The 23118-nt window shown below is 51.5% G+C and overlaps 1 protein-coding gene and 1 long non-coding RNA gene across 4 annotated transcripts; both read right to left on the reverse strand.

Annotated features, from left to right (window-relative positions):
• Window positions 1–360: 360 nt before the first annotated feature.
• Window positions 361–7430, reverse strand: LOC117313018 (uncharacterized). The gene is made up of 3 exons (XR_004527505.2): window positions 5864–7430; window positions 1218–1361; window positions 361–534 (listed from the first exon to the last, which is right to left on the reverse strand). It is a non-coding gene; the product is annotated as an uncharacterized lncRNA (long non-coding RNA).
• A 1414-nt stretch (window positions 7431–8844) lies between these two features.
• Window positions 8845–21264, reverse strand: ACKR3 (atypical chemokine receptor 3). 3 transcript variants are annotated; one of them, XM_019923652.3, is made up of 3 exons: window positions 21142–21229; window positions 19915–19957; window positions 8845–10798 (listed from the first exon to the last, which is right to left on the reverse strand). In XM_019923652.3, exon 3 carries the CDS (start codon window positions 10770–10772, stop codon window positions 9684–9686), a length of 1089 nt encoding a protein of 362 aa, XP_019779211.1. In that variant the 5' UTR covers window positions 10773–10798; window positions 19915–19957; window positions 21142–21229; the 3' UTR covers window positions 8845–9683. The 3 variants fall into 3 exon arrangements, with proteins under 3 accessions (XP_019779211.1, XP_033715366.1, XP_004318379.1); XM_033859475.2 differs by having other exon boundaries at window positions 19862–19957; window positions 21142–21158; XM_004318331.4 differs by lacking the exon at window positions 19915–19957 and having other exon boundaries at window positions 21142–21264.
• Between the last annotated feature and the right edge of the window lie 1854 nt (window positions 21265–23118).

Below are 23118 nucleotides of genomic sequence, written 5' to 3' on the forward strand. Positions count from 1 at the left end.
ATAAAAAGAAATATAAATACACATATACACGTGTGTGTATGTGGATATACACATATATATCAATATATAAATGTGTTCACCTTGACTACTCACTCACCTTCTACTTTCCATCTTCTAAAACTGCAACGAAATCAGAAGGCTTGCAGAGGGAGACACCAGTAAGAAACAAACCTATTTATGCCACAGATTCCAAAAAGCCTTAGAAATCTGAGCTACCAGGTGCCAATGAGAGGGTGATGTGGCCCAGTGGTGTGGTGCGTAACATACAGTTTGCAAGAACCAATTGCTACATTTCCAAGATGTCTGTGAGTCAGCTTTTAAACATGGCGATTAACAAAACTTAAATTATATAAACTTAGAATTTAAAGTATTTTATTAAAAACAAAGATAAAGGGCTTCCCTGGTGGCACAGTGGTTGAGAGTCCGCCTGTTGATGCGGGGGACACGGGTTCGTGCCCCAGTCCGGGAAGATCCCACATGCCGCGGAGCAGCTGGGCCCATGAGCCATGGCTGCTGAGCCTGCACGTCCGGAGCCTGTGCTCCGCAACGGGAGAGGCCACAAAAAAAAAAAAAAAAAAAAAAAAATCAACAGAGATAAAACTCTCAGGATGCATCACTTCCTAATTCTTCTATCACATTTTGCCACCGTCTGCTCTTGAGGGGACCCCGGTCACTTGTGTCTATGTGAAGAATATGCTACAAGCATCTCTTCCCGAATCTGCCTTCAGTGACGTCACATGGTAGCTTGAAATGGACCATGATGGGAATATTTACACCACAGGAATCAAGAGACAATAGAAATCAGGGCTGTTTTTTCCTTCCAGAAGGTAGTTGTTAAACATTTACCAAGATGCCACTGGATGCAACTGAAGACATGTGATCTTAGACCCTCCCCATATCCCGCCCCTACTTCACATTCAGAAGACCACCCGTCCCAATCCAGACAGAAGAGTGTGTCCTATGGGGAAACTGAATCGGAGTCCGGGAAATCGGAGTCTGGGCTTTGGGAACTCAGGCCCAGCAGACAGTGGGTACAGGAGGAAGGACTAAAAATAGGGCAGTTAAGCAAAACTGTCCCCCCAGATGGTGAGACTCGCTAACCCCCTTCCCTTGTTTCCTTTCCAGGATGCCACGCATCAGGGTTACACTTCCCACACCGAAGGAGGAAGATCTGGAGAAAGAGACCAGCCTGAGAAGAAAGGCCCACAGCCACTCACCCTCAGGGCGCCGAGGTGAAGCATCCCGGCCCCGTCAGCTAGTTCTTCCCCAGGGTTCGCTGGCCTCAGGGCCCCTCAACGCACAGTCAGTCGGACTTTCAGCGTCTCACTGTGAACGGTGGCTGGATCACCAAAGATCAGTAACTATTTGAGAAAAATCCTAATGTGAAAGACAGAAACCAATACCAACCAGCAGGCAAACAGGGGGAGAAGGGCTTGGCTGGAGCCCAGTCTGTGCCAGGTCCCACGCATGCAGGGCTGGGCTGGGAACCCCATCCCATCCATGGGCAGGAGCGTCCCCGCAGTGGGTTGACCAGTGTCCCCGCAAAAGACACTGCCAACGGGAGCCTGTGAATGGGGCCTTATTGGGAAAGGGTCTTTGCCTAGGAGTGTAACTTGTACCTGGAGTCCTCCCTGCCTGAAGCCCCTATACTCCCACATGCCCAGGCAGTGGCCACATGCCCTCCGGGGCATCCCCAGCCATCTTACAGACCAGGAACCCCAGAGACCAAGGGCAAGAGCATGAGGTTCCACTTAGCTTACAGATCCTGTGTGTGATGGGGAGAGAATGTGACGGAAATCCTGGGAGCCCAGCTTTAAAAGTGGCCTCCGTGCCCTTCTCCGTGAACCTCCAGAGACCCTCCAGCTGCAATCAGCCTGCAGCAGGGCTGCCGAGCAGGACGGGAGTCCAGGCTCTCTGAGAACCGCCCATTCCTTCTAGAAACACAGGTCTAGTGGTCCATCCTACAGCCGAGAGAGCTGAACACCCATTCCCCGAAGCCTCTGTCGGCTGCCCACATCCTTGTCTTGAAGCTTCATCTTCTGTTCTCTGGGTGTGGGTGGCCATGATGACTTTGGCTTCTCACCTAGAAATGGGCTCCGATCACGCAGTGATTAATGACATCAGTGTTGATTACTTCTGCACACCTCAGATGCCTTCACTTCTCCTGAAAGCATTTACTTCTAACAGTGACGCCATTCCAGAAACCGTCCTGGGGACTGCCAGCCCACATCCGTCCCCTGGGCCTGCCCCCTGGGGTCCCTCAGGCTGGGAAGGGAGGACCCCTCTTTGTAAACGTTCCCTGATTCTTCCTAGAAAGGTTCACTTCCCCCTCTTGGCTCTGAGCATCTCCAGAAGTGGCCACCAGGAATCTTCTCAGCATCCTGCCCATAACAGTTTCTCAGCATCTCCAGAAGAGGCCACCGGGAATCTTCTCAGCATCCTGCCCATAACAGTTTCTCTGCATCTCACTGTCCAAGCCCCCTTCCAGGCTGGGAGCATAGAAAAAACGAAAAACTGGGACTTCCCTGGTGGGCCAGCGGTTAAGACTCCACGCTTCCAATGCAGGGGGCGTGAGTTTGATCCCTGGTCAGGGAACTAAGATCCCACATGCCACGTGGCACAGCCAAAGAAAGTTTTTTTTAATTTTTAAAAATTAAAAACAAAATAAGAAAAACCAAAGCCACATCTGTCTCTGACATGTTAAAGACAAGCACAGAGCCTGGCACACAGTGGGCGCTCAGTAAGGCTTCTCCGACCCTGGCTGAATGAACACATGCACGGATGGATGAATAAATTAAGGGGAGCCAGTGTGGAATAAATCACAGGGAAAGATAATCACGGGCTGCACAGCTGGGCAACGGGCGATTTTTCATTGACACTCCAGCTCCGCACAAAATTCAAATTCTCATTAGCACACAGCCTAAAACACAATCCTCACTTCTAACCACGACCCTGAGAAAGGCAACGGTGGGGGAACCTTTAATGCCTTCTTCCTATTGATCACAGCCTCGCCAAAAGGAATGAAAAGCTCAGCTTCAAACACTTTGCTGTGAAAGGCTAAAAGGAAGCAAATTCAGCGTGGTATCGTGAGGCCCGGGTCCCTTTCAGGCACACCGCGGCCACCGACTCGCCGGGTTTGTGACTCGCCCCGTGACATGCCACCGTGCCAACACACATTCTGAGTCACCCAAGCAGATTTAATGCCCTCGCCACAATGACTCTCTCGGCCTTTTCTTCTAAACACGGTTAAAGGGAAGATTCCGACCTACCTAGGAAAGGATTTTAATCAGTTTAGTTCCGGAAATAACTATGGAAATTCAGATTTTTCCATTCTGCTGCTTCTGAACATTATATGCTAACAAATGGCTGATGAAGCCACCCCCAGCCCCGTTCTTTTCTTCCCCAGCCCATCGGGAGAAACGACTTGACTGGCAGCCCTTCTGAATCCCACATGGAAAGGTCTGAGTGAATAAGCATATGAAAAGGCAACAGAAATGAAGCTTCGGAAAATAAGAAAAACCCCCAAATCACCCATCACTCTTCACACACCCTACAGATAACCAGGCCCTCCCATGAAGAGCCCTCCCGCTATCGCCAATTATCTCAGTCCTTGGGAAGCACGAACCTGAGAAATCTAGACAAGGACGTGTGTACAGTGACCAACTGTACGATGTACGGGTGACCATAAACTCATTTGTAGACTTAAAACAAGCCCGGAAGGTACAGGCTGCTCTCGGGGTATGATATTGAAGACACACCAGGCTGCACCGTAGTTAAGCACTGGGGCAGCGTGAAATGAATCATGCAAAAAGCTTGGGGAATGTTCAGGGATTCTTTGGGTGGCTTCCCAGCATCTTGCAGCGTTCACCCTTTTAACCCGTCGCTCAACAGTACTTACTGGCCTAACTGCTCCTTTGATCTTTGCAAGAACCCTTTAATGGAGGTGGAGAAGTCTTTTTTTTTTTTTTTTTTTTTGTGGCCTCACCACGCAACTTGCAGGATCTTAGTTCCCCGACCAGGGATCGAACCCTCTCCCCCTGTACTGGAAGCACAGAGTGTTAACCACTGGACTGCCAGGGAAGTCCTGGAGGAGTCATTTTAAGGGTGAGAAAACTGAGGTTCGTGGAAGAACTTTTGCCAGCATCACAGAGCTATCGAGAGGCAGAACTGAATCTGTCACCCCGGTCTCCTCAAGCAGCCCTGTCACTAACACTGTTCTTTCTGGGGCCTTTAAAACTAAATGGTGTAAATATTAAATTGGAAGGTGAAACCTCCCAAGGGCGCTTCAAATGTTGACTGAAGTTTAATTGGTGTGTGCCTTTTTTACAAGCATGTCTTTAGCTCTTAACCAGATTTGCGGAAGTGAAATCTCTTCAGGCACCATGAGGCTCTTGGTCTGAACCCTGCACGAGGATTGAAGGTACGTCTTGCCCTTGCCTGTCAGCTCGCAACCTTCTGCAGAGTTGAGGGGCAAGAAAAGGGAAGCTGAGGGCTCGGAGGCCCCCCTAGGATATACCCCCAGCCCCGGGACTGCCAAAGGGCCCTGCTCCGAGCGGATCATAGGAAGTCATTGCATAGCAGCCAGAATTCGTGTGTCTAGTGGTTGGCTAGTCCGAGACCAGGGTCCCTCAGTCTCAGCTCTACCGGCATCTGGGGCCAGTAATTCTTTGCTGGGGGCCGTCAGTTCATTGTAGGATGCTCTGCAGCTTCCCTGGCCTCCACCCACCAGATGATGGGAGCATCCCCACCCCAGGGGAGACAACCAAAAATGTCTCCAGATACTGCCCGATGTCCCCCAGGGACATAATGGCCCGGTTGTGGCAGATGTGCCTCACTCTTTCAGTCACTGCCCGCAGGTAGATATTCTCTCCCAGTATTTCTCTGGAGTGCATTGTTTCTTGCAAAGAAAATGCAGACTGTGCCCCGAGGCTGTGGACAGAGCAGCCCTGGACCTGAGCACGTGCTCTGTGTGCCCCGGGGCTGCTGGCGAGCACCTTGTAGAGGCTGTGGAACTGGGTCATCACAGGAACCTTGTGCAGCAGGTACTATTATCATCCGACTTTATGCATGAGGAAACTGCGAATTCCCAAAGATTCCCCAGGACGGTAGTATTGAGGGCTCTTTGGGCCTCACGCTCAGCTGTCCCCACTCCAGCAGAGGCCCTCACTTCCCGAAGGCAGACCTCAGTGCTGTGGCCCAGACAACGGCTAGGCCACCCTAGACACGACCGTTGAAGCCGTGTCCGTGATGCGTGTGTTAGTGACCCCGTATGGTAACGAACCCACGTGTGTGTGTGTGTGTGCGCATGTGCGTGTGTGTGTGTGTGTGAGTGCATGAGAGCCGGCTCTAGGGAAGTAAACTCTTAGTATTTTACAGAAATGTCAGGCCACCATCAGTCACTCAGAAAGCAAAAAATAAAAAAATTTTAAAAATTGCTGCAAATACAAAGTGCCTACAATAAGTAATCTAATTTCCTACGAGCCCTTTTGCCTAAACGAGCATCATTCCATGTGAAATGTCCCTGGATATTTTAGGATCCTGGCAGGCACTGCTTGTACGTGCACCATCAGGGGTATAAAGGAGCTTTCCTTGGAGGGTCCAAGACCACAGGCAAAGAGGAGTAAAGTGTTTTTTAATGCTGACTGGACCTTTTCAAACATTTAGCTCACCGAAAACCATTGCTCTGGAGAGATGAAATCTCAGGGGCTTGTATCCACACAGAGTGTCACCCTGGAGCTTAAGACTGAAGCCTGGTCCTTCCAGAAAGGAGCTCTGCGGACCTTCCTGCACTAATCAGCCAACCCACTCACCCCATTCAGGGCAGATTCATGTGTGTCCCCAAATTCTGTGATACTGGGCTTACCTTAGATGGAATGTCTCCTGGACCCCTGGTTGGGGGTCAGTGTCCTCACAGGAGGAGCCCAGCAAAGGCAGAATTTCCACATTCCTGAAATGTTGGGTCACATCCCTGAGCTGTTGTCTCCTGGGGAGACCCTGAGAAAAGGCCAGCTGCGAGTGAGTTAAAATTCCTCGCTGCTCCGTCAGAGATCTGAACACAAACACGCACGGGGTCTCATCCCAGTTTGCTGCCAGGCTCCTGCGAGGACTAAAGTCCGTCGGCCAGCGAAGCGTTTTATGCCCACAGGATTTTCCATCTGGGGTTTTCAGTGGCATTATTTTTCTTCTTCACTTTCTGGGAAGCCAGTAAATTGCTCATACGTTGAACCAAGTGGAAAGCATTTATCCCTGACTGACAACAGCCTGCCGTCAGGGTGGCTTGCGGTGGTCCCGCTGGTCGCTGCCATTCGGAGCACAGTGCCAGGCGGGAGGGAGGGGTGCGGAAAAGCTTCCCCATCTCGGGCTCCAGCCAGGGCCTGTCGTGGAGCTGATGGCTGCTTTCCTCCCCAGCCCAGACCCCACCCTACGCTGGAGCTCCCGCCATCCACATGGGGTCCAAATGACTAACAGTGTTATTACTATCTGACGAGGCTGGCATTTTCAAAGATCTTTCCATCACAAAGGACGCCAGAAGAATGGGCCTCGCATGGCAGAATTGAGACTCTGGCCTCTGTGTTTGAGGAGGGCCAGGGTCTTCTGCCCAGCCCTTCTTCCCCACCAACGCCCACCTCGTACCCCAAACCTGGCACATGACCTCTGCCCACCCCAGGTCCACATCCGCGAGGTGGGCAGAAATTGTTTAAAATGTTAACTGATGATACCCCCATGGGTATTCTGTACCCTTGACCTGGGCCTCTGTCATCACATCTGCAGTGACACCATCCAGTACCACTGCTCCCGAGAAGGATGTTATAGCCAGAGATCAAAGGGAAGGCTTTTGAGTCTGTATAAGCAAGTCTTCAAGCCCCAGGCAGGGCAAAGAAGGGGATTTCTGGAAGGACCAGAGAGACCTTAGTCACTGGAGCATCCCACAGATGGAGCCTGCATCCCGGAGACCTGTAGGGTCTGCGACACTGTGTGCTGAGCCCTGCAGGGAGACGAAAAATCCACATGATGCGTCTAGATTCAGTTCAGCCTCCCTCCCTCTGCACCTCAGCGCAGGAGGAAGCAGCTGGTGATTCTCCTGGGCTTCAGAGAAGGCAGAAATGCAGAAAAGAGCCAGGGGCAGCCCCCCGAGTACCCGAGTACGCCGTGGTCCAGAGAGGTATGGGACGGCAGAAAGAGACCCTTGAACAGGGCTGTCAGAAGGAGCCCTGCATGAGGACCAAGCAGGCAAGAGGACATCTCAGCAGATGCCGACAGGGATGGGGGAGTTGGGCATCTCTGAACTGACCCAAGATGGGGCCTCAAAAGAGAAATTCAGTTGAATTGCTTCTGATACGCCTATTGTGGAGCTGAGCTTGGGGTGCAATCAGCGCCCCACTTCACACTGGCTACGTGCTAAGTACGTTTCTGTCTGAATTTAGGCCACCAGAAAGCACAGAGCAAATTGCAACCCTTTTCTATTCTCAGGAACCTGTATTTGGGTCATAATTTTCTCTGATTTCACTTTGCCATTCTGCTCTTATTTCTGCTTGATCTTGGTGTCTCACCTATGGTTATGCCGTTATCCCACTACCCACATTATTATTATCTGACCCGAATCCTATTTGGAACAAGGCAAGGCACATATGGACCTGAGAACATATGTGTGTATCAAGTAGATATTTAAAGTAAGTTATAACCCAGGTTTCAAAACTCTCAGGCATAAAGCCCTCTGAGAAGGGGGACCTTTCCTGCAGGAGGTTGGATCTGAGGCCTGGGGGCTGCAGGAGGCTATCCACTGTGGGCCAGCAGGGGAGCTGAAATGCACGAGGTGCTTTCCTATAGGATAGCAGCCCCCAAATTCACAGGTGAGACTTGGATCCTGGTCCGGGTCGACCTTTATGTTGGCAAGTAGCTCTCTATGCTCATCGGTCCCATCAGAGGTGGAGCTGGTCAGGGCAGCGTTGGGGCACCAGGTCCTTCTCTGAGCTCCCGCCGAGGCTCAGCTGCTGAAGCCCCCACTGCTCCTGTGGCCCAGGTAGAGCTGGTGAGGGCACAGCAGAAGCGGCCATTCTGAGAGCGCGCTTTCAAACTACTAGTAAAGTGGGTTTACTTGGTGATGCACAGGCCAGGAATATACTCACTGCAAGGCTGGAAGAAGAGCGTCATGGATGGGTTAACTGTTAAATGAAGAGTCTGTCTTGACCAGAGAAAGAGAGAGAACTTAAACCACAGAACCTCGGCAGGGAAGGTTCAAGGCCCATGTCGTATGGCCTGGGGGAACACGGGGCATATATGAGGATCGGTTCTGGGGCCCAAACCCTTTGGGCAGACACAGCAGGTGGGGACATTTCTGCACCAACTTTGTGCTGACAGGGGCACCAACCAACCATCTCCCCTCCCTCAAACACAGGGCATGAATTTTTTTTTTTTTTTTTTTTTTGCGGTATGCGGGCCTCTCACTGTTGTGGCCTCTCCCGTTGCGGAGCACAGGCTCCGGACGCGCAGGCTCAGCGGCCATGGCTCATGGGCCCAGCCGCTCCGCAGCACGTGGGATCTTCCCGGACCAGGGCACGAACCCGTGTCCCCTGCATCGGCAGGTGGACTCTCAACCACTGCGCCACCAGGGAAGCCCCAGGGCATGAATTTAAAAAAAAAAAACAAAAAAAAAACACTCACACTCAAATTTTTCTCCTTTTATATCATTTCATCCAAGTTAATCTCTTGGGCTTTGCCTTTACGGTAGTACTCTTTTCTTTAAACACATTTATTCGGTTGATCATCTATGCTGTAAATATTTGTATTATCGTCAAACATGCCACCTAATGCCAAAGATGCTTTTAAAACTTAGACCCGAACGCCTTTTTAGGAAAAAAAAAATCTTTATTAAAAAAAAATAACTTACAAATGGAAAGAACTCTCTGAAATACAAGGTTTGTTTCGTGCGCCGTGTTACAGACTGGAATAGTGTTGCTTTCTTTATTTTCAATGTAACTTTACAATAATATTAATGTCACAAACTGCATTACAGAGCAGTTTTCGTTCCATATCCCAGACCGGGTCAAAATACCACACAGATAGAAAACTATCGTAAATAAAACATTTCAGCCGAGACTGGCATGTATTTATACATATATTTATATGTATGCGTGTGTGTGTGTATATATATATATATGTATACTTTCAAAACAGCTAACAATTAATGTCATCCTTAGTCAAAACGGAAGTCAAACTAATGTCGAAACTACAACACTGAATATATGTCAGCATTATACCTCCCATACAATATTTAAAATATATTTAAACTTTCAAATACATTTAGAAGGTACATCAAGGGTGAGAAAAATAAAGTCTTAAGATTTAAATACAAGCCACCATATAAAACCTTCAGGGAGCACAGAAAAGTCCTATTTTACAGAAGTGCAGGCAAGGCTGTCCCGCAGCTGGTGTGACAAGCAGCGGGCACTGCTCGGCACAGCCCCGCACGGTGGGTGCCACTCCGTCGGGACACACGGCCAGGCGACAGACAGCCGCGTTGGCACGAGAGAGAGAGAGAGAAAGGAGCCACAGGGACGCACGTTCCCCTTTTCACGCAACCGCGGCATCAAGCCTGAAGCCACTTTGCTTTACTGTGGAAAATGACGCAGCCCAGTGCCCTGCTGGGAGCAAGTGCACACATCCCGGAGGCCGTGCAGAGCGCGTCACTTGGTGTTTTGCTCCAAAGCCGAGTACTCGGTCTCCGACACCCGGGAGGCATCGATGAGCTTGGTGAGACCCGTTTTGGCCGAGTACTTGAAGATGAAGGCTTTCATCAGCTCGTACCTGTAGTTGCGGTTGATGAAGCTGTACAGCACGGGGTTGACGCAGCAATGCACCAGGGACAGGCACTGCGTGACGTGCAGAGCCGTGAAGAGGAAGTTCTCCAGCTGGCAGGTGAAGGGGATGTAGTGGAGGATGGAGAAGATGTCCAGCAGTACCACGACGTGGTAGGGGAGCCAGCACACGAGGAAGACCACCACGTAGGAGAAGATGATCTTCCGGCTGCTGTGCTTTTCCTGGTCGCTGGAGGAGGAGATGGCTCGGGCGAGCAGGAAGTAGAAGACGGCAATGATGGAGAAAGGGAGGGCAAAGCCCAGGACCACGGAGATCAGCTCCATGCTGATCAGCCACTCCTTGACGCTGTGCTCGGGGTAAAACGACCGGCAGTAGGTCTCATTGTTCGAAGCGGACGTGACAGTCTTCAGGTAGTAGGTGTCGGGCAGGGACACGCAGAAGGCCAGGAGCCACGCCAGGACACACACGGCGCGACGCGTCATCTTCTTCTTGCGGCTGGAGGTGTTGGTGAAGTAGGCGACAGAGAGGTAGCGGTCCACGCTCATGCACGTAAGGAAGAAGATGCTGCCAAAGAGGTTGATGGAGAAGATGAGGTGAGTGACCTTGCACGTGAGCTCGCCCATGGGCCACTGGTTATGCTGCACGAGGCTGACCACCCAGACCGGGATGGTGACCACCACCCACAGGTCGGCGATGGCCAGGTTCAAGATGTAGCAGTGCGTGTCGTAGCCCGTGGTCTTGGCCTGGATGTTCACCCAGACCACCACGGAGTTGGCGATCATGCCAATCACGAAGATGAAGATGTAGATGAAGGAGAGCGTGTACAGCAGGACGTTCTTGTTGGGCATGTTGGCGCACTGCACAGTGTCCACGACGATGCAGTCACTGCTGTTGCACGGCCAGCTGATGTCGGAGAAGTTCCCCGGTTCCGAGTAGTCGAAGACGTGCAGATCCATGGTGTCACGGGCAGCGATCAAACAGCCTATGTGCAAAAGCGAACGAAAGGATGGAAGACCAGAACGGCTCCATTAGCAAACACTCCAGATCTGTAAAACGCTTTCCCAGTGCCCCTGTGTGCTCAGCGGTTTCCCCGTAGCTCCCTAGTATCTTTGCGAAGAAAGGAGAAAAGAAACCAAACATAACAGAATCTGCAAAAGAAAACACACCCAGATTCTAAATCTCTGCGGATCTAAATCCATCTCTCTCAAAGAGAGAAACAATGTTTGCTTTCTCTGTCTTTGCAGGGTTGTGTTCTCAAGACATCGTCAGCCTGGCTGTGCCCAGGGTGTGAAACCGACACAGTCCAGAGGCCAGAGGGACATCAGGCCCTGAGCGTCAGGCCCAGTAGTGCTGAGGGCCCGCTCACTCTCTGCTGGGGAGGGCAGAGCCATCTCGTCTATGTCCCCAAGAGCGGCGGGGTGGGTCTGTTCCTGGCACTGGTGTATTACAAGTGTCCTGCTCGCCTGTCTCAGGTCCACTGCGGTTTGCAGTCAGGAGGCCCCTGGAGATGCGGGCCGCGTGTGGCACGCCCTGCAGCTTCCCTGCACCCCAAACCTGCAGCCTCTGACTTTGCCATGTGGTTCACAACTCAGTGCAACCAACCAACTGTCTCAAAGTGTGGGCCATTGCCTAGTTTTCCATCTTCTATTTGTCCAACTGCTTCAAGAGTAACTGGTGTCAAGACCCAAAGCACAAAAACCACCACCTGCTGCATCTCTAGAGGGGCTGACTTTTCTCGTCTTCCCTGCTGACCCGGCATGAGGTCAACACTCTCAACTGTCACCATTTTAACACCCATGGAGAACCTAGGCCCAAGGCTCCACTATGCCTGGAAATGATTCCCCCACAAACACCAGCTTCGAGAGCTGCCCAGGGCTGTCTTCTGCTGACTGGTCCACCCAAGGGCCCTGAAATCCCTCCACCACCTGCCGTGGGATGGCAGCCTCACTGCATGACTACGGGAAGGAAGATGTAAAATGAAACTATTCAACCTGAGGGTGCCCCGATCGGAGTTATCACCTAGAGTAAGGAGTTTGTGCTTCCTTTTCACCTGTTGCAGGTAATGACTGACCACGGGCCAAGCTTATTTGCCAAGTTCATTTAAAGTGGACTCCAGGACTTCCCTGGTGGCACAGTGGGTTAAGAATCCACCTGCCAATGCAGGGGACATGGGTTCGAGACCCTGGTCCGGGAAGATTCCACATGCCGCAGAGCAACTAAGCCCATGTGCTACAACTACTGAGCCTGCGCTCTAGAGCCCACGAGCCACAGCTACTGAGATCACGTGCTGCAACTACTGAAGTCCGCGAGCCTAGAGCTTGTGCTCCGCAACAAGAGAAGCCACCGCAGTGAGAAGCCCGCCCACGGCAACGAAGAGTAGACCCCGCTCGCCGCAACTAGAGAAAGCCCGCGCGCAGCAACGAAGACCCAATGCAGCCAAAAATAAATTAATTAATTAATTTTTTTTTAAAATAAAGTGGACTCCAGGCCACATGTAAGAGCTCCCAGAGGATGAGGACTGACTATGGCCCCTGGGTCAGTGCCCAGGTGACCGGGCTAAGGGTCTGCAGAGGCCCAGCTGGGAAAGCACCCATCTGGCGATCAGACCTTCCTGGATTGGGCTTCAGGTTCCTCACTCATTAGTGTTTAATTTGAGACGAGCTAACCTGTCGCGTGCCGCTGCTTTCTCAGGACACCAGCACACATCTCACGGAGCTGCTTAAGAATTCACGGGCCTGAGACAGAACCTAACACAAGCAGACACTCAAAACTTCACGCCCGCCCCTCCCCCTCTCTTTACCTATTAGAAAGCACAGGCTCACTTAGCTTTTGCTCCACGTTCAAAACCGACTCTTCCCAGCTGCTGGGAAACGTCCTGCCCTGGAGGGAGACGCAGGAGCCACGCAGAGAGCACGGTTTGATGCTCTCACCTCCAGGCTTCATGAACAGAATCCCAAGAAGTGAGACTGTCTGCTGCCTCCCAGGGCTGCCTCCAAACTCACGGCAGAGGACCTGCTCTTGAATCCCGTTTACGGAGACAGCCCTCAGGCTCCTGTCCCTTCTCCTCCGTGGGTTGTAAGCGGCCTCTGGTTCCCCTCCAGGTGACCCGACCACACCTCAGTGTCCCCTGCCGCTGACGGAGACGGCTGGACCTCCCAGGAGGTGGCTGGAACCGCGGGCCCTGCAACCGGGAAACCTGGTGGTCCTCAGTCACCCCACCAGGAGGACCCTCGGGCCCTGGGACCACCAGCTTGTCGCAAGACCTGACCCGTAGCGCGCCCACGCAGAGTCAGCCGGGTCAAGTTAGGACAAATAAACTGCTCACGTTAAGAGACTCTGGAATGCCCTGTCCTAAGAGGCAGCTCCAGGACCCCAAGAGGACACGGACACACAGAGGACGCCTCTGAGAAGCCAGGCCCCCGACCCACCGGATGGGCCTCAGGGTGGGCAGCCACCCCCAGACCGAGCCTTCGAGGTACTACCGCCCCCTCCCGCTGCCCGGGCTGCGCACCTGCCTGGAGCTGACTGCGCCCGCGGCACCCCTGACCCCAGATGAGGGCAACAGGGGATTTGCGCTGTCCTCGCCTGCCTGGCTCTAGCGTGCTGACGCTTCTCCCCCGTTTCCTTAAAATGAAACACATTTGCAGCATGGCTTAGTTTTATAAAGCGCTTGCACCCCGTGACCTCATCTGCCCCGAGCCCCTGCAGAGCAGAGAAGCTCAGCTAGAGGACGAGCCACAGCCCCGCCACAGCCCCACAACGGTGGGCTGGCCCCCAGCTGGGGCTCCTTCGTCTGCCCGCACTGGCACAGCCCTAGCAGGCCTCGGCAGACACAGCCAGAAACCCTGGAGTTTGGGTCATTCACAGGGGCTGGAGGAAAAGGAAGGACCCCCAGCCTGTGCTGGCCTGACTCGGCTGCCGCGTCCTCACCTCTGTCTTCAACCCAAGGAGTCATTCCGCTCGCTGGGACACTCTTGTGCCCTGCAGGGTCCAGGTGGCGGGGCACTGCTCAGTGTGGACAGAGGGACGCACGCACGCAGGGGACCTCGGGGAAATGCCAGGCGTCCGTGTCCCTCTAGGACCCCACTTCTCCCACACAACAGACCGTCCGCACTCACACCACTGGGGCTGGGCCAGCCCTCGGTGTTCCCTGAGCCGGAGCCGCGGTGGGAAAGGGCTCGGGGACCCTGAATCGGTCCTTTGGTTTCTGCCCTCTGGGTGATGAAAACTTGATTTAGTGACCACTGGTCCTCTGAGCCCAAAATGTTACTCGTGAACCGGGCACGTCACTCCCTGCAGCCGTCCTTTCCCCTCGCTCCTGGACAGCATGAGGGAATCTTCCAGAAAGGGCTGAGGGGAGAGCAGAGGCTGGGGGGCTCCTCGCTGGAGCTTGAAAGCCAATTGGCCGGGCTTCCCTGGTGGCGCAGTCGTTGAGAGTCCGCCTGCCAATGCAGGCGACACGGGTTCGTGCCCGGTCCGGGAAGATCCCACATGCCGCGGAGCAGCTGGGCCCGTGAGCCATGGCCACTGAGCCTGCGCGTCCGGAGCCTGTGCTCCACAACGGGAGAGGCCACAGCAGTGAGAGGCCCGCTTACCGCAAAAAAAAAAAAACCAATTGGCCCCACTGATCAATCACCGATCATCTATCACTGATCACCCATCAGCCCAGGAGATGAGGCCAGAGGCCCATGCCTTGACCACCAGCCTCCTGCTGGGGAACCCACCCACCCCGACCCCACGGCCAAGGCTCCAGTGGTCCAGAGAAGGAAGAGAAGCACCAAAAGAGGAGGTTAAACAAGCAGTGCAGTAATCCAGTCCTTCCCCGATTTAAACGGGAAGCTGAAGGGGGAAAAAAAGAAAGAACGCCAGACGATAGCGTAGCTTCGGTCATTTGTTATTTGACATGCATTCTGCTCTGGAAACAAACAAGGGCTGTTTCCAGAAAAGAGAATATTATGATATAAAGACAATCTGCCATGTTACGTCACACGTGGTCCGTGGCTGTCTGAGCGTGTGTCCCAGAGGTCTGGGGCTAACGGTGTGCGCCCCTCACTGTCCCACTGAAGACAAGAATCTTCCTAAGTCACTGGCTTAGGTTTTAACAAGTGATGCTCTCAGAGCTCCTGACCCAAACAAACACATGACACAGCAACTACGAAATATCGACCCAGGCCCCTGGTTCCCCAAGACCTGGCCAAACCTGAGGGAGGAGGGGGTGAGGGAGGCTTTCCACCGAGCCCCTGGGGCCACTCAAACCCCCTGAGATCCTGCACCAGTCTCATCTCCAGGAAAAGCGGGAGTGGGGATCACCCCATCCACTGTGGAGGCCCCACTGCCTGTGCCAACCAGGAAGGACCTGCGGGCCCGACACTCCTCGTATACACAGTGACACCTCCCAGCCGTGTGGCTGGGCTGCGGACCCTAGGGCCTGGAGCAGATGTCCTCGTCCACTGGGACCTGACCCCCTCTGCTGGAATAAACCAGCAGTTCTGTTCCTGTCAGCTTGGGCCAGAGCTGAGGAGGGACTTCTGGGTGTTAGTCCCACCTGCCCACTGCCTGCCTCCCTGTGGGCCAGGCCCCCCGCCGGGGTGGACAGGAGAATGAGAGACTACTTCTGACACAGGTCATAACATCTGCATAAAGATTCCTGATGGAAGGAAAAAAACGGGGCTTGGAATAAAAGATTCTTACCATTGTTTAATTTTACAAGTTCACACGTTCTCCTCTCAAAATATATATTCCCAGGTCCCCAAATGTACATGCAAAAATGTTTACTGAAGCACTATTTATAAACCAGCAAAAAACTAGGGACAACATAAATGTCTACCCACGGAGGACAGCAAACCACTGTCTGGAATATAATGCAGCTGTACAAAGAAATAGGAAACCTCCTTTTACGAACGTGGAAAGGTACACTTATACATATACCGTAATCTCATGTATGTTAAAAAAAAACCAAAATTATGTGTTTTTTTATAGATAAATATATGGGCGTAAAGGAATGGGAAAAAGATCTGTGGTAAGTATAACTTTGGGCTGGGAGTGTGGGATGAGGGGACAAAGGCGGAACTGTAGTTTCTACTCTATACGCTTCCGTATGATTTGAAACTTGCTATCAAGAATTCGGTAAATGTGAATAGAGGGAGGAATGTTTCCCAGAACAATAAAGGTTCACGGCCCATTTTTTTCTAGACCAGGGAGATCCCACTGAGCACAAAGGAGTAATCATCACTTTTCATTCCCTTTTCCCCAACACGTACTGCTTTATCTCACAGAACCCCCCTCCAGGGATCACTTCCCGCAGATTCCATGCCCAACACCTGCTTCTGGAAAGCATCGCACTTCTGCCAGGACAGGAAGTGGATTTTCCTACAGCCTGAGGATGGAGGGCCAGCATCCGTCCATCCCGCCTCCCGCACCGGCCTGGGGTCTGTAAAGGAACTCATCTGCCACTCGCATCCCCAAATGGTGGAAGGGAGATGCACCACTCATTTCTCAGGCTTATTATTCATCAATCGAGTATCCTTGGCAACCACTTCAAGCGGCCTGACACATTGAGCTGCCTCCAAATGGTTGCCCTGCGCTCACCAGGCCAGCTGGGGGCAAAGCCAGAACGAGAATCTCCAAGTTCAGGGTCCCCATGGGGTGGCAGTTTGGCCTGCAAGGAATATGTCCTTTCACTGGCCAAAAGTCACTCCCCTCCAGGACACAGACTGCCACGTGTTCAGGTGTCTGGCCGGTGTTCCCCCAAACTGCCTTCAGTATGTTTGCAATTTCCGATCACAATCCCGGAAGACCCTTCCCGACCAACCCCTGAGCCCCTCGCTCCCCAGATAAATTCCATCCCAAATATCCCCTCTGTTTCTCCCGCCTCCTCCCAGCCCGGCCGCGCATCTCCAGTCTGTGTCACTGGGCTATTGGTGTGTCTCCCCTCATCCCAAGCTCCCACCCCACGACGTCTTACTCTCTGTGTACAGAGCAGCCAGCAATGGCACCTGGACAAAGTAGGTGTTCAATGAATTCATAGTCAATGAATCGACCTCCCCCAAGACCAGAAATCTGAGGTTATCAATGGAAATGGAGGCCCAGAAGGGACCTTTCTGAAATCCTCACAGAGCTAAGATAAACATCGCTGGTTTCTGTGTCCCCGGATGTTTGTGGAGCCCCTTCTGTGAGGGGCACTGCTCTGGGGCATAACAAAACCGTCTGCCCCCAGGAACTCGCCAAGTAACCGAGAGGTTCAGGAAGGCAGCAGGGCGGTGCTGGACAGCCCTTGAGCACAGTGGTGAGGGATTTCCACCCCAGTGGCTGATGGGGACCCCCAAGGAGAGAGGGGGTGGTGGGATGCTCAGTGATATGCCATGAGGAGGGTCACCGAATCTGGCTGAAACAGTCAGGCGGGGCCTGTCCACGCAGGAGCCACCAAGGCCTTGAGCAAGGGACTGGCTTGGGGGCAGAAAAGGAGGAAAGAGGTGACACAAACCACGGAGAAGGCTTGCACTGGAGGCTGGGTGCAGGTCAGACTGGAGGCAAACGCCAGGATGCCGTGCAGAGAGGCGAACACAGGCCAGGCCGCCCAGGGCACCAGCTCGGACGCCAAGGGGCCCTCTGGGCCCTCCAGGACCTCTGCCTGCAGGTGGCCTTGTTGACTGGTCTTCTGCAACTGGGACTTGTGTCCTCCCAGGGTGGAATTTCACGGAGCAGCTCAGTGTTGTCCCAACAGGATGACCCAGCTCGGCTAATCTCGCTGCTGGGCACCTGGAAACTGAGGTCAGACAGGCAGCAGGACCAACCATCTCAGGGGTGTGGCTCGTACCAGCTCTCGTCACTCTCCCCACTCCCCAGGGACTCTCCAGTGGCACTCAGCCTCTGGTCTCCTGTGAAAGCCCTGGCCCTTCTACTACTCAGCCCAGGGCAATGTGCGTAAAGAGGGCCCGCATCATCTGTAAAGGTCATTAGGAAACCGCACGTCATTGGCGTTTGTTTCACTTCTTACCAGTCCTGCATTAGATCTACGGAAAAGTCCAGGAAAGCTTCAGCCCAAGCCTGGGAGGCCACCTGCTGGGGCTGAGAGCAGAATGGGGGCAGCGTGTCCGCCACAACGTGTCGCACAGACAGAACAATGCTGTCCTGACTGCTTACTTTACACAAGTCAAGAATTGCTCTGAATCACTCGAACACTTAAAAAAATAATAGAGAGAGAGAGAGAGAAAGAAAAATCCAAGCCCTAATTCAGATATGGGCCACCTATTTCCAGAGTCCTCAGACGCACTACACACGGACACACAGGGCAGCCTTGTCCACTGTAAGTATTGGGGGAGATAAAACGAACCCCACATCCAGAAACCTGATCTGCTCTATTGTGCTTAGCAGCCCAACAGGGAAGCAGTGCCGGACCCAGAAGGGCAGATCCAGAGATTCCCACGGCACAAAGGCTGCCGTCTGCGTTGATGGGTGTAACCAGAGCCCTAATTCCCACCCAGCTTAGTATCAGGATGAGGTAGTGGGAGGTCAGCCAGCCCAGGACAGCCACTCACCTCCGGCTACACACAACGGGGTTCCCAGGAGAACAGGACGCAATCTTAGACAAAATTAAGCGAAGACCCGACCAAGATTTCTGTTACAATAAGAGAACTGGAAGATGCTAGCCACCTGGCTGGCAGGGCCCTCACCATGCGGTCCCCATGCGGCCCCCTGCACTTTTATCTGTCCCTTGACCTAGAGCGGTCCAAGGCCACCTGAGGTGGTCTCAGTCCCTCCACCTTTAAATGCTTGGAACAAAAAAAGAAGGGGTCAGCTTCCAAACCTACTTGGGGCTCAGCAAAATTTTCACTGTAAAAATACGTAATTCTCTCATCACTTGAAGAACCAAGCAACGTTTGTTTTTTTCCAATTCTAAGCTAGTAGATTCTTATGTAACCAAAGTATCAAAGATTCCCTGCAGAAAACCATTAAGGATTCAAAATCAGAGGACTCCCCCTTTTTTCCTTTCTTTCTTTTTTTTCTGCTTGCTTGCTTTTACTTTAATAAGACATATGTGTCCCAGAGCTACAATTTCCTGGACTTTAAAAACACTTGACACGACACACAGATGTCCACCTACACACATGCAATTCGATTGGAAGCCCTTCTAATACTGTTTTTGCTCCTGAATAAAACCAAGCTCCTTGGTTGCCTGTACGAAAAGGACAAATACTTTCTAGCCCCCAATTTCATTCGTGTTCTGCAAAATCACTGAGGACCATCTCAAGTCCTGAGTTACTCTTGGGGCTCACAGAATGACTCTCTTTCAGTCTCAGGTTTGAGTGACCAACTTCCCTTGTGTCTCCTGGAAAACGGGAGCCTCTCTGCCTGGAGTGATCACACAAAAAGCCACTGTTCCTGATTAAGTAGGTTTTTTTGTTTGGGTTTTTGTTTTTTTTTTCCATCCAGAAAGCCTATACTTTGCCTGTTCTGGACCTGATTAGAAAACATAATACCTTCTCCAGTCTCTCAAGACTTGCTGTTAATATGGGATAACCTCACCTCCGAAGTCCTGACTCAGTTAAGCATCGTCATGCTGCCTGGACTGTACTCTCTGGAACTTTTTTTAAAACTACGATTGCAATGCGCACCCCTTTAAAAAACTCAGATGGGCGGCAAAATGCAGGCATTTCTCAATTTTCTTTTGCTTTTCCACTCTAATCCCGTGCAGCCCTCCTCCCCCACCCGGTTTCCAGGAGGCTGTGGCATCAGGCTCCACAGTTGTGTGCACACTGGAGTGTTTATTGCAGAGACTGGGAAAAAAAGAGCAAATTGTTTCCAAGCTAGAGCTCCCATGTGCAACTCCGCTTCAGAAGAAGGTTCTGCATCTGGGGAAACTCAAGGGCTGATGAAAGAAGGGCAAGCAGTTTATCCGTTTAAAATCTATGGGAAGTTAAGCACAGACACCAGCAGCCTCCACTTTCCTTTCTAGGCAAGCCTATTTGATCTCTGCATTTTCCTGGAATAAATAAAGGGACACAAAGGCAGCATCGGCGCATTTAAAAAGAAAAGAAAAAGTTACCACATTGAGATTTTGCAGAATGAAGTTTCAGGGGATGTCAGGGCATCAAATACCTTCAAAGGGCTGTAAACCATTTCAGGGAGGCCTCTTCTACATCTGGAAAACGTAATTATCCTGGTGTGAGCAAGTGAATTGAGAGAAAAGAAGGAAGGAAAGAAGAAAGAAGGAAGGACAGACGGAAGGAAGGAAGAGAGAGAGAGAGAGAAAGGAAGAAAGGAAGGAAGGAAGAAAAGAAAGAAAGAAAAGAAAAGAAAGAAAGAAAGAAAGAAAGAAAGAAAGAAAGAAAGAAAGAAAGAAAGAAAGAAAGAAAGAAAGAAAAGAAAGAAAGAAAAGAAAGAAAGAAAGAAAGAGAAAGAAAGAAAAAGAAAGAAAAAAGGAGACAGCCAGTCTGACTTTTACAACTTCTCATTCTCCCTGGAACTTACAAGTCTTGGCTAACCACCCAACCCTGACCTCACTGCAAAGTTTTTACTTTCCGTCACCCCTCAAACCTTTATGCAGGCTAACAAAATTCATGTTTTACTTTAGGAGTATAATTAAATTGCAAAATCCTACACTTGTGTGTGTGTCTTTTTTTTTCCAGCTGAAGTTGGATTTAACACCTTCTGAGCGAACAATAGATACTCAAATTAGATCAGGAGGGATGCAGTCAAGAGACAAGACCACCGAGCTGTATTTAACATTCACCCTTACAGCTTCCGGACTTACAGGCCCTGGTAATCCTCCAAAGCAGTGAATTCAAACCACTCTGGACCCAAAGAGATTCTCAGCCCAGTTTTCTTCTTCGCTCAAGGATGCCTCTTCATAAATGGTACATCTTTCTGGAATTACACATTCACTGCCAATTCTATTTCCCAGTGGATATGCCAGAAGCAAAACAGGTAGGCAGCGGTGCCAAGCTGATCCCAATGCCAACCTTGAGCAAGCTGAATGGACAGTCTGCCTTCTTGTGAAGTTCTCTGCTTGCAAATAAACCCCAGATTCCTCAATCCAACGAACACACACACACACACACAGAGTGCCTTCCACTTCAGAAAACTGCCCTTTTTTACTTTCTGCAGCCAAGGTGAAGCCCCCAGTTAACAACCACACTCTGCAATGCAGCCCTGCAACACGCAGCCTGTGCTTTCAGAAACCAGACCTGCAGACTCTCCAACACCCATCACAGCTTATAAGAAAGAAGAGCTCTGAAAAAGACCACTAGCTTAAGAGCAGAGACCCTGCCCGCCATCCTCCCTTCCTTTCTAAGCAAGGCTGCTGACCCAGCACAGTTTCCTTACCTCCCGGCTGGACTCCGCTCCGGCTTGGGGCTCAGGGCTCGCCTTCCCAGCTCCTGCGCTCACTGCCTTAGGGTTGAGCACTTTGCAGGAAGTGTGAGCTCTCGGGCTGCACATTTGCGTTATATACGCTGCAGGGAGGCGGCCTCTAGATGGCAGCTTTGCAACCCGCATCTCCTCCCTCCCTCCTCCAGCCACCCCCTCTCTGCGCGCGCGCGCGCGCGCGCGCACACACACACACACACACACACGCTTGCATGCACGCACACACTTGCACCCGCGCACACACACCCCTCTTGTAAACCCCGATCTGTAATTTCCGGCCAAGCTCTCCCACACAAGCACACTCTTGGGAAACCCCAGCCTGCCTTCATTTGCAAAGTTTAATGAAGCTACAAGGTCCAGACCCCGGGGGGAGATGTGTCAGCAGAAGAGAAAAAAAAAAAGGCAAAGAAACCCTAGTGCTTTGCAAAATCATCAAATATTTATCTGGTCTCAGGTATATCTTAATAATCCCATTAACACCAAGAATTCCTTTGAATGCCTCTTAGCTCTAGGGAAGACTTTGTTCCCAAGACAAATTGCTCTGAACTTCTGAACTTCGGTGTTGATTTATTAAGCCTGGGTTGTCTTTGTTAATTCCTCCAAAACAGAAGTAACAATTTTGGTATGGGAGCAATGAACGCGTACCACAGCATATACAACCAAAGTGAGGGAAACGGCCTTGCAATAGATTTTAGTCGATTTTATTTAAATACTTTTATCTGTAAAGGCCTTTAGGTGCAAAAACCTTGAAAATCTAATGAAAATGATGTTCTGAAGCACACCCAGTGCCAGGCACACATTAGAGGCATCACACATGTCTTTTGATAATGTCCTTTACGGAAGTGAATTTAGCAAATATTTCTTTATTTTTATTATTGAAATCTACATCCTTATCTAGACGTGGGCAGCTGGCATTCCATCCGTGGGGGAATTGGACCTAAAAATGTGTTCCATATAATAATCACCTCTACTGCCCTATTTACATAGATCAGGATGACTTAAGCTTTCACTTTTCAAGCCGCCCTGAGCTTTTCCCCCCAGTAACGCGCAGGGTTGCGGCTTTTGTTTTGCTTCTGCTTCTCATGGCGTTAGTTCTGTGGCTCAGCTCCCTGCGCGCTGGCACCCGGTGTTCCCACTCTCACCCCAGCTGAAGCTTTTTGAGGTTCTTTTTATACCTCTACTAAAAATACCAGCAGACAGCCAAACGCTCCGTCTGGAGGATTGGGAGGTCAAACTCTCACGCGGCCAGAAGGCCTGGGTATGCAGAAAGCCCTTAACAAAAGAAATATTTTGTTTAGATGAAACTTCACAGAGCACAGTGGAAGTCACTGCAAAACGGGAGCTAAGAGCACACCTGCTCCGAGGGCTCTCACAGGGGTCTGCCCACCCTGTCCCTGCCCATCCGGGCGCTGTCCTTTAGAACTGGCACGGATCTTCTTCCTGTCCTGTTGCCTGGGCACCCAAAGCCCCATCTCCGAGCTCCCACAGTGAAAGCTGCTGTAAAGCAAGACCGCAGGCAGCTGGCTCTGCGCGCACGCAGGATTTGGGGAGACTGTACGAAAACCCTCGTGACTTTCTCGGTCCTGTTTTCTAACAGCAGGTGACCCTGTGTCTGAGCCTGATGGAAATGTACCTGTGGCGGCCAGAGCAGAGATCTCCTCCGTGACACTGACACCCAGGCTGACTTTCTATTTCTATGAACGTGATCTGTCCCTTAATGCGATTCTCTTTTGGCAGGTTTGGGGGCAAGACCGAAGCGCAGGATGGGTTTGAATCTGCTCTCAATTAAGTGCGCTACGTTGAAAAGAAAGCAAGCTTTGCCGAGAAACCCGCGACAGGACGCAGTTGCTGAAGTGGAGGAAGGAAAACGCAAAGTAGGTGTTAAAAAAAAAAGAACACGCTTCAGTTCAGACGCTGTAGGACCCGCGCTCCCCA

The sequence above is a fragment of the Tursiops truncatus genome, chromosome 7 (genome assembly GCF_011762595.2).
Source record: "Tursiops truncatus isolate mTurTru1 chromosome 7, mTurTru1.mat.Y, whole genome shotgun sequence".
NCBI classification, from domain to species: Eukaryota; Metazoa; Chordata; class Mammalia; order Artiodactyla; family Delphinidae; genus Tursiops; species Tursiops truncatus.

Bases quoted from the DNA above. Each gene is read 5' to 3' on its own strand.
- ACKR3 (XM_004318331.4), bottom strand. From the start codon at position 10,772: ATGGATCTGCACGTCTTCGACTACTCGGAACCGGGGAACTTCTCCGAC.